The sequence below is a fragment of the Tarenaya hassleriana genome, unplaced genomic scaffold (genome assembly GCF_000463585.1).
Source record: "Tarenaya hassleriana unplaced genomic scaffold, ASM46358v1 Cleome613, whole genome shotgun sequence".
Lineage (NCBI taxonomy): Eukaryota > Viridiplantae > Streptophyta > Magnoliopsida > Brassicales > Cleomaceae > Tarenaya > Tarenaya hassleriana.
Genome location: NW_010968641.1, coordinates 19,840 through 31,073, shown reverse-complemented (window position 1 = coordinate 31,073; position 11,234 = coordinate 19,840). Strand labels below are relative to the sequence as shown.

General features: G+C 41.7%; 1 protein-coding gene across 1 annotated transcript; it reads left to right on the top strand.

Annotated features, from left to right (window-relative positions):
• Window positions 1-6,649: 6,649 nt before the first annotated feature.
• On the top strand, window positions 6,650-8,324 carry LOC104799877 (leucine-rich repeat extensin-like protein 7). The gene has a single exon (XM_010522557.2). The coding sequence runs from the start codon at window positions 6,748-6,750 to the stop codon at window positions 8,104-8,106; it is 1,359 nt and encodes a 452-aa protein (XP_010520859.1). The 5' UTR covers window positions 6,650-6,747; the 3' UTR covers window positions 8,107-8,324.
• The last annotated feature ends 2,910 nt before the right edge of the window (window positions 8,325-11,234 follow it).

Here is an 11,234-nt window from a genome sequence, read left to right as displayed (position 1 = left end):
CTTGCCGCCCATCTGCCATATCTCGTAGTCATAATACGCAGCTATGGCTAGCAGAATCCGTGTGGATTTAAGTATCACGACTGGTGAAAAGGTTTCATCATACTCTATACTATGAATCTGCCGAAACTCTTTCGCGACGAGTGCCTTATAGATATGCACGATGTCATCCATGTCGGTTTTCTTCTTGAAAACCCACTTGCATCCAATGGTCTTAATACCATCGAACGAATCGACCAAAGTCCACACTTTGTTGTCGTACATGGATTGCATCTCAGACTCCATGGCCTGGTGCCATTTCTCGGAATCGGACCCCGCCACAGCCTCTGAATATGACGTAGGCTCGTTATGTTCTAACAACATGAGTTCGTCGTTTCCAGTCACAAGAAATCCGTATCTTGTAGGCTCTTGGCGAATTCTACCAGATCTCCGAGGTCCACTAGGAACTGCTGTCTCAACAACTTGTGATACATGTTGAACTGTTTCGACCTGTTCACTCGGTGCTTCCACTATTTGTGGTTCTCGAACTTCTTCGAGATCTATTCTACTCCCACTGACTCTCTTGGAGATGAACTCTCTCTCCAAGAAAGATCCATTCCGAGCAACAAACACTTTGTTCTCGGATGGGTTGTAGAACCACTATCCTTTAGTTTCCTTAGGGTAACCCACAAATATAAATTTATCAGATTTGGCGGATAGCTTATCAGAAGCCAGATGTTTCACATAAACATCGCATCCCCAAATCTTCATAAACGCTAATCTGGGACGCTTCCCAGTCCATATCTCATATGGTGTCTTCTGAACCGACTTTGTTGGACAGTTGTTCAATATAAGCGCAGCCGTTTCCAGAGCGTAGCCCCAGAAAGATTTAGGAAGATCGACCTAACTCATCATAGACCGTACCATATCTCTAATAAGGTTCGGTTCCTCCTCTCGGACACGCCATTCCACTGTGGCATTCCAGGTGGAGTCAGCTGTGAGACAATCCCACAATCTGCCAGATAATCAGTGAACTCTTGGCTCATATACTCACCACCTCGATCAGATCGAAGCAACTTGATCGTCTTGCCAAGTTGGTTATGTACCTCGTTTCTGAAAATCTTTAACAATTCAAGTGTTTCACACTTATGTCTCATCAAGTAGACATAATCGTACCTACTGAAATCATCAATGAACGTAACAAAGTACAAATAACCTCCTCTAGCTATCATCAGTAAACGTAACGAAATACAGATAACCCCCTCTAGCGGGCGAGCTCATAGGACCGCACACATCACTATGTATGAGTTCTAGCAACTCCGTAGCCCGTTCTCCTTTTCTAGTAAAAGGAGATTTTGTCATCTTGCCCATCAAACAAGAATCGCATGATTCAATTGATTCATAATCAAAAGAATCAAGAAGTCCATCAGAATGAAGCTTCGCAATGCGTTTCTCGTTTATGTGGCCAAGTCGACAATGCCAGAGATAGGTCGGATTTAAGTCGTTCGGCTTAAACCGCTTGGAACTAACATTATAGATCGACCTGTATCTAGATGGTTCATCTTCCAAAACATAAAGGTCATTAAACGGGTAACCCTTACCAAAGAATAAATCGCCTCTATAAATGGACAGATATTTGTTCTCACTAATAAATCTCAAACCATCCGAGTCTAAACATGAAATCGATATAATGTTTCTGCTGATGGCAGGTACAAAATAACAATCATGCAACTCCAATACAAGGCCAGAAGGTAAAGTCAGATCGTAAGTCCCGACGGTCAATGCAGCAACTTTTGCTCCATTCCCGATGTTGAGATCTACTTCTCCCTTCGCCAATTGTCTACTTCCCCATAGTCCTTGCACATTTGCACAAATGTGCGAGGCACATCCGGTATCCAATACACATGCTGTAGAAGTAAACAGGTTAGCCTCTATAACGAAGATACCAGAAGTCAAAGCTTCTGCAAGCTTCTTCTTCCTATGATCCATATTTCACGTGCTTTTGAGTCAGCTAGGGCATGACGCTTAGAACCATGCTATTTAGATAGACAACGCATTGTCAAGCATATCATATATGATTCCTAGATGAGTATGGGATAATGATACGCTATCACTGCATGTTCCTCATCCCATCATTACCATTAGGTCCAAGTCCGACTTGATAACCCAATTCAAACTCAACCATGTTCGAGCTATGAGAACCACGATTTCTCCATACTGCCTCACCAAGATAGTCAGGCACGCTCAACTAGGGCATGACCCGTAACCATGACGATCGAGGCCTTGACAGTTGTTCTACTAATGGGCGGTAATAGCTTGAGATTAATCATGAGGAAAAGGACAAAATTTCAGACTTGAGAAGTGTCTGAGGTCCAGTCCGGAGCTGACCAGAATCTGGTCCACCGGACTGACCTTGGTCAGCTTCTCTGGTCCGTCGTTCTGCTGTTTTTTGAGAAAATTCTGAGCTTGGTCAGGAGCTGACCAAGTCTGGTCAGCCCCAGACCAACTCAGTCCGTCTCTCCTGCTCCAAGCTGACTTGGAATCGGACTCAGTTCAAAAACTGAGGTTGGTCCGGGGCTGACCAAACTTGGTCAGCTTCGGACCAACTCAGTCCGTTTCCTTGGTCAGCTCGGTTCTCGTCTCGGACCTGAACTGTTCTCGCTTGGTCCGGGGCTGACCAGCGAGAACTTTGGTCCTCCTAACCAAAACGCAGTCCGGAGTCTGATATGTCTACTGGTCTGGCTTACCAACTCTTGGTCCGGCTGACCGCGGACAGATCAGATTTAGAACAAATTTTTTGAGTTTCGAAAATTAGGGTTTCACTCCCGTTTCATCGCACCGTTAACCTGTCACAGACTCCATACCATCCATGCATCATTCAACAATCACAAATATCATTAAACATGCATAGATTCAATGATTACATGCAATTTAACGATTAAAATCATGCAATCATAAAACACGCACGGCGATATAGAGAGAACCAGACTCTGATACCACTGTTGGGTAATCTACGGGTTCCTAGCATGCGATCATATCAATTTAGGGTTTGGTTTACTAGGTTTCATGCAGCGGAAGAAAGATCTAAACCTAGTCAAACGTCACACGCAACCAAACTTGCAAAATCCAAAAGATCGTTTATATCACCGTGGAAATCGAATACTTACCTCTTTCGTGAAGAAACGGAAGTAGGAGTCGATCCGGGGCCTGCCCTAGGACTGAAGTGACAGTCCCTCTACACGTATCCACACCGACGGGAAGGATTCCAAACTATTTGGAACGAATCTGCTAGGATTAGTGAAGAAAAAGGTAACTCAAGAGACGAGATCCAATCCCGAGACAATAGAAATCGAAGAGAACAGGTTCTCTAGGGTTCTAGGATATTTCTCTGAGTTTTTAGGGCGGCCTTAATTAAGTTTTGACGAAATCCCAAACATAAATAAGCTTAGAAAACCCTAAATCCGAATTTTGGAAAATTTCCCAAATCCCGGTCCGCCGGACCAAGAGTTTGGTCCGGCGGACCAGCTTGCTCAGCTCCCTTCGGACCGTCTGACCTGGAGGTTTGGTCCGGCTGACCAAAAGTTGGTCAGCTCCGGACCAAACCTCGTGGTTCCTCTTTCAGGTCCGCCTGGCTTCGGTCTCGGTCCGCCTGACCCAGTGTCTGGTCCAGGACTGACCAACTTTTGGTCAGCCGGACTAGACCTGGAAAGATGACCTCGGACCGAACTTCCGGACCTCCTGGGCTGACCAACTTGGTCCGGGGCTGACCCCTTGGTCAGCTCCGGACCAACACACTGAAAACTTCTTTTCATGCTCGTTTCGGTCAAATCTCGTTTCCATTCTTTGGATTCTTCACGTATAAGTCCATCCCTAGTGGTGTGTGACCCTGTAGGCCCATTCTATGTGGTAGTGACTTCAGAACCTTTCCAGGATTACAAGTCATAGTTAGCCTCTAGCAAGACGCCATGATCACCCACTTAGAATTAGGGATGTCAAAACGAGCTGAGCTCGCGAGTCGGCTCGAGGTTGGCTCCTTTTTTACCGAGCCGAGCCAAGAATATCTGAACCCAAATAAAAATGGGCTGAGTGAGCCGGCTCGCCGCGAGCCGAGCCCAAACGAGCTAGCTCGGCTGGTTCGCGAGCTGGCTCGGGAGCTGGAGTCAAAAATAAATTTTATGTTGAAACTTGAAAGTGTTGATATTGTTGGTATGATATTTTGATTTGGAAATAATTTTTTATGTATAGATTCGGATCTGAAGATGGTTTTTTGTACATGGATTAAGATCTAATTGTATATGGACGGTTTATGATCTGAAAATGGTTTTTTGTACATGGATGGATTATGATTTTATCTATTTGAAAATGATTTTTTGTATATGGATTGTGATTGTGAATATAAGTATGATTTGGATGTATTGGTATGTTCTTTTTATGTTGATATATCATTTGGATATGATTTTATATAATTTGATATGATTTTTTTTAGGTATTTAGAAAAATATGAGTCAACTCGCGAGCCGGCTCGCGAGCTAAGCGACTTGGGCTGAGCCATGAATTTTCTGGCCCAAATAAAAATGGGCTTAACGAGCTGGGCTGAAAATGAGCTGGCTCGAAACAAGCTGCTCCGAGCTGGTCCGAGCCGGCTCGTTTGACATCCCTACTTAGAATTGAGTTAGAGGTGATCTAACCAAGGCATTAACAGCTCGAATTCTGATCCTTTGTCTCACGATATCATAAGTTGAACAATGGCATGGTTTGAGCCACCCTTCAAGTTCAACCGCTTTCTCGTTTTAGCAAATCGACTAATAAAATAGATGCAACTTCATCTATAGCGTGACCACGCATTTTTTATAGTCCGACTTCCCACGAGAAGGTCCAGCAATATCTCTCCTGTTAAGGAGGTGACAAGTCCCATATTGCATGTCTACTATCTCCATATGATTCGTGAACGTATCTAATCAACGCCGTTATAATCATCCGGTTAAAGACGACGTTTGGCGCAGTCAAGACACGCCACTCCTCATATCAGATACTCTAGACATCCCAAGTATGAGGATCGAAGAACGAACCGCTGTATGAGATTCAAGTCATGACTCTGTCAATATGACAATCTCATGCGGGTCATCCAGTCACTCGTTCACAACGAGTACCTATGATTGTGATCTGCATCCAATGCATTGATCACACCTCATGCTAGTCTTAATTCATCATTGTTCCCACAACGATAACTGACTAGGGAGTTTAGAATCATTTTCTAATGATTTAAAGATGCCGAAATATAACAAACATGTCAATCGTATAACGGAAAAAGTAATGCATTCATAAATCAATGAATCAATACAAAGTCAAATGTCATATCACGGATCATCCTAGAACATTACAACTAACATGTAATCCATCATGTCATCAAGAACATGGGGTGGGGAGGAAGATGAGTTGTATTGGACATTGTTTCAAAGTGGAAGAAATAATGATGTCTTTCATCATTATGTTTGATCCTTTTGAAACTTTTCCTTCCTACAAATAGGGAGCTCAGTGTAAACCATCCCGAACACAAGAGTTCCAAGCAAGAGAAGAAGACAAAAAGAGAGGGGAGGAGAAAGAGTGAAGAAAAAAGTTGGTGTTGTTGTGATCAAAGACTCGATCAGATAGTCATCTTTTATCCGATCGATCTGAAATTTGGAGGAGAACTTCTACACTCATTGTTTTAGATTTTATCCGGTGGGATTTTGTTTCTACCAGTCAAAATCAGAAAAACAAAGTTTCTACCGAAGTTGTTCATCATTGAAGTTTCAGCAGCATATGTCCGAGTAAATTAGACATTCAGATGGACATATCTTCTCCGTTTGACTTGATATTTGATATGCTTATTCTAGACCCTCTGAACTTTTTATTTCTATGGAGAAATTGGAATTTTGTTGTTGGAATTATAAGTTACATGTTAGCTTGCTACCTAAGTTACAACTTGTTTTTTCGGATTTATTGAGATTGAATATTAGATTAATATTCGGAAGTCTCAGTTGTATCTCTAGTCTATTGGAGACTGAAGTGTAGACATTGCAACCCGGAAATTTGAGATTATAGTGACTTTTTGGGTGGATCATGGTCCCGTAGTTTTTACTCCTCACATAAAAAAGGATTCCATATTAAATCGGTTGTCTCGTTTAAATTTTCGTTTTTACTAGATATTGTTATCTTAACTTGTTCACACAAGTAAGAGATTCTCATTTACCGAATCGTGATTCACTGTAAAAAACCCAACATATATATATATATACTTTATAAATTATACTTCAGTAAATATCTTAATTCTTAAAACCCGTAAATATCTGAAAACATGTGATCGCCAACGAGTATTATTATAGTAATTAAGAAGTTTACCACTAAAAACTAGCATCATCACATATTTTCGTCTCTTTTCTATTTTTTTTTTCGTTTTCTTGCGATTATTTCCCAAACCCTAAAAGAGTGGGGATCTCCCCTTCATTTCACATTTGCCAGGTCAATAATCCTAAACTAAACATAAATATTATTTTTTAGAAATTTCCGGTTAAAATAATTTGAATTCCGAGAAATTGCAATTCAAACACTAAAAAAATTGCCTAAAAATAGATCAACTTATATGTATTGTAATTCCTCTATCACAGCTAACACCGAGAATCAATAGCTCTCGTTCTCCCAGTCTCTTCTCGGATTTGATAAATCTATTCCAAAAGATATATAGAGAGAGAGAGAATAGAAACCAAAGATCTTTACTTGATTAAGAGTGTGATGAAGAAACATATACGCTCAGTCGCCGTCACCGTCATTGCCCTCCTCCTCGTATCCGCCATCGCCACCGTGCATGGCAGCGGAATCCGACAACTTCTGTATACGAAAGACGGTCCAGTGTCCGTACCTCCGTTCCTCATCTTCGGAAACGAACGGCTCGAGAGAGCTTACGTGGCGCTACAAGCATGGAAACGGGTCATGATCTCTGATCCCTTCAATCTCACGGCGAATTGGGAGGGATCCAGTGTCTGCAACTACACCGGAATCTTCTGCTCCCCATCTCTCGACGACCCTTCGATACAAACCGTCTCCGGCATCGATCTCAACCATGGTGACATTGCCGGCCACTTACCCGACGAGCTTGGTCTCCTCACCGACATTGCTCTGTTTCACGTGAACTCGAATAGATTCTGTGGAACCATTCCACGTGGCTTCATACAACTGGGTCTTCTCTTTGAGCTCGATCTGAGCAATAACCGGTTCGCTGGAAAATTTCCTGATGTTGTTATCGGTTTACCAAAATTGAAATTCCTCGATCTCCGGTTCAATGAGTTCGAAGGGGAATTACCGGAATCTCTGTTCGAGAAAGATCTAGACGCTATATTTCTAAACCATAACAGGTTCAATAGCAAAATCCCAGGTAACATATGTAACTCCCCAGTTTCGGTTATCGTACTGGCGTCGAACGGGTTCGAGGGATGTATACCGGTTAATTTCGGTAAGATGGCGAATACTCTGAATGAGATCATCATGACAAATAACGGGTTACACTCGTGCTTGCCTAAGGAGATCGGGTTGCTTAAAAACGTAACTGTTTTCGACGTGAGTTACAATTGGCTCGTCGGAGAGTTGCCGGAGACGATTGGAGAGATGACGAATCTTGAACAATTGAACGTGGAGCGTAACATACTTTCAGGTATAATGCCGGATAATCTATGTTCGCTCAAGAAGCTGAAAAATTTCAGCTTTGGTTATAACTATTTCACCGGTGGACCGCCGTCTTGTCTTAACCTCGAGGGTTATAACGACACGATGAATTGCCTGAAAGACGAACGGAACCAGAGATCGGTGTTAGAGTGTAAGGTGTTTTTGTCCAAACCTGTTGATTGTGATTCCTTCAAATGCTATCCTGTTGACCCTTGTCATCCTCCGCCATCACCGCCGCCGCAGATGGCGTCTCCTCCTCCACCGCCACCGCCTCCGGCACCATCGCCGCCGCCACCTCCACCAACGTCCTGTCCCCCTCCGCCACCTCCACCGTTACCTCCGTGTGTGCAACCGCCGGCGACTCCGGTTTCTCCGGTAACATCTGCGGCTGAAAACTTCTCGCAACTGCCACCGCCGTCGTTGACAAACTGACTTTTTCTTGGTCGTTCATAGGATTGTACTGTTGCTGCAAACTCTGAGTATATTAATTGGCGTTGTAACATGAATGCGTGAAACCACATGACAAATCTCTGGCGACATTAAAACAATGATCCCATGCATTTGCTGTTTGAGCTGAGAAGTGACGCGCAGATCCAGCAAACTCTCTAGAGCACAATATATATATAAGGATTTTTTTTCTTTCAGCTTTAATTTAGGACGCATAATTTTTTATATGTTTTTTTTAGTTCTTTATTTTCTTTTTTGGGTTAATTTTATTCGATTAATAAGAAAGATGTTAGGATCTGGCCCGTTGTATCATGTATGTACGTCTAACGTCGAAGTTCATGCTTGGCGCTGAGCAGACCATGATCACTGTAACTTCCCAAACTTGATTCTCGGACTGAAATCGGTCTAAGCCAGAAACACGTCCGTGTTCTGTCAATTTTCAAGGAACACAGTGTTCAGTAGATATCATAAGTCTTATAAAACACATATATAACAATACAACCTGATACACACACGGAGCCAAGAAGTCAACTCGATCTCTTCGGTGACTTGTGGTTTCTACAAGCATGTCTTATGTTGCCTTTGGACAACGAATAGAACAAACTCGAAACCAGAAGATATTTGGAGACTCACTAAGGTATTCCTACAGATATATTTAAAAGGATAACAAGGCCAAAGGGCACTCGGAATCCCTCAAAAACTACCTGCAAATCGCACTAAGATTAAGCACTCGGGAGCGTTGATGAGAGGGAAGTTCCAGGCCAAAGGACACTCGGATAATTCTCAAATTTTGGTGAGAGGTAGGGATACGAAAGAGGATTCAAAGGAGTCAGAGTTACATTGAATCCACCTCGGTTTGATCTATCACAAAGGTGACACACGCATACATGCGCAGAATGGAACTCAATTTTTGTCCAATTCAAAGTCTGTTTGTTTTTGACATATAAAGACCTTTAAATAGGCTAGAAACACAGTAGAAAATAAGAAAAATTTCTTGCTTAAGGAATAAGTTGAATAAAAGTAGGAACAAATACACTCAAAAGTAAGGAAGGCCAACGTCTTGTGATGACATGTATGATATATATATTGTCATATCTTCATATCGGATGTCTAGCATATTTCACGATATTTCGCATATTTATAGACATCCTTTGTATATTTTACTTCATGTTCGATGTTTTTAATATTTGCAGGAGAATTAGAAAATGAGGCAATCTTATGAGGAAAAGATATGATCCGGAGCCAACCCGAAAACAATCCGAGCACCAAAGCGTCAAAAAGAAAAAGCTTGCAAGATGCCAACTTTACAAGCTTCATAACTTTTGCAATATAAGTCCGAATCACACACTATATAGCATTGAAAAGGCCTTTTGAATAGCAACACATAAACATAAAGATCATTCCAATCGGATATTGCATCAGAAAGTTATGATGAAACTACTATGAGTCTATGTTTTGGCAATGAACTACGCATGGACAAGCCATTGCGAGCATATAACTTTCTGAATTAAGGTCCAAATTACATGTGAAATACATCATTGGAAAGATCTATTTGATATCTATATGTGGACACTAAGATCACTTCAATCTGATATCGGAGCCGAACGTTATGAGAAACATACTACAGCTATGCGTTTTGATGGCGACAAACAAAAAGACATGTCTTCAAAACATGGAGTTCGGGAATCATGGAGAAAAATGAGGAAATGTCTTTCTTTTTTTCTTGGCTATAAAAGGGACACGAAGGGGAGGTTTTGGAGAATCATTCATATACTTAGAGAGAGTGTTTTGAGAGCAAAATCCAAGCTTTCACGGGTGATTCAAGAGGAGAAGAAGGAGAAGAGGAGGGAGAGAAAGATCATGCTCCTAAATCACTAAGTCTCTCTAACTCTACCTCTCTATTCTTACTCTTGGATCATTGATACATGTGTACCGAGTCTAGAATTTATAACCTGATTCACAAACCGCAAGGATACGGATCGTCGTAACACGGGGTCGAACGCAAGGACCAGTAGCTAAATCTAAACCCTAATCGAAACCAGATCAAAGCAAGCAAGTGGAATTGATGATGGAAATATGTGGAATTAATAGAAAATAAAAAAGCAAAGCAATAAAAACGTGTAAACTAGCAAGCAAGGATGACTACGGGTGTTGGGATCGTATTCGCGTGTATGGGTATTTACTAAGCATGCGAGAATAACGACATCGTACTTGTATTCGGGAATCATCAAGCAACAAGAATAGAGAATTCACCTCCCGGTCTACTAACTCCCTATCTACAGAGTAACTCATCCCTATGTGATTTATCAAACTAGATGCATGAAGAACACTATCATCAATTCTAGATCGATCAAACCATATTCCTATGTGAATAATACGATCCATTCTATCGATTTTGATCCGAAACTAAACCCATATTCCTATGTGATTCAGAATCTAAAACAATTGGCCAAGTGATCAGCAAACACCAATAGGCAAGAAAACACAAATCGATAAAACCGAAACAAGCATAATGTCGAAATCTAAGTTAGGGTTCAAACATACCCAAAATACAAACGAATCCCTAACCCATAGTCGTAGATCTACTCACGGTTCATGGAAAACAACAAAAAGCTCAAAAGAAAAGAGATAAAAGAGAGGAGAGAAAAGCTCATGTAGATGTGTAGTCTTCACGATCGAATCTTCCTTCTTCCCGAAATCCCGTGAACTTCTATTCTTCTCTCACCAAAAGCTCTTCAAAAGTCTGTATCAAAGTGTTCTCTAAGGCTCTTCTCTGTTCTAGGACGTGGCTAGGTCTATTTTATAACCTTATGGTGGCTCCCAAGAGTCTTTTTCCCATTAGCATCCGATTCTGGGTTCTGACTCGACCGAGTCAAAACTCTGACTCGGACTCTTCACGAATTTGCTCATAACTTTCTGCTCCGATGTCGAATTTACGTGATTTTGGCATCTACGCGAAGCTCTTGAAACGCTCTTTCCATTGATGCAAGTCTCGCATTATTTGAACTTCTGTAGAGGAAGTTACTGAACTCGCAATATGAGTACCTCATCCGAACTTCATCTCTAACGCTCTAGGAACGTTCTTTTTCGCATCCAATCATCTTTGAAACCTG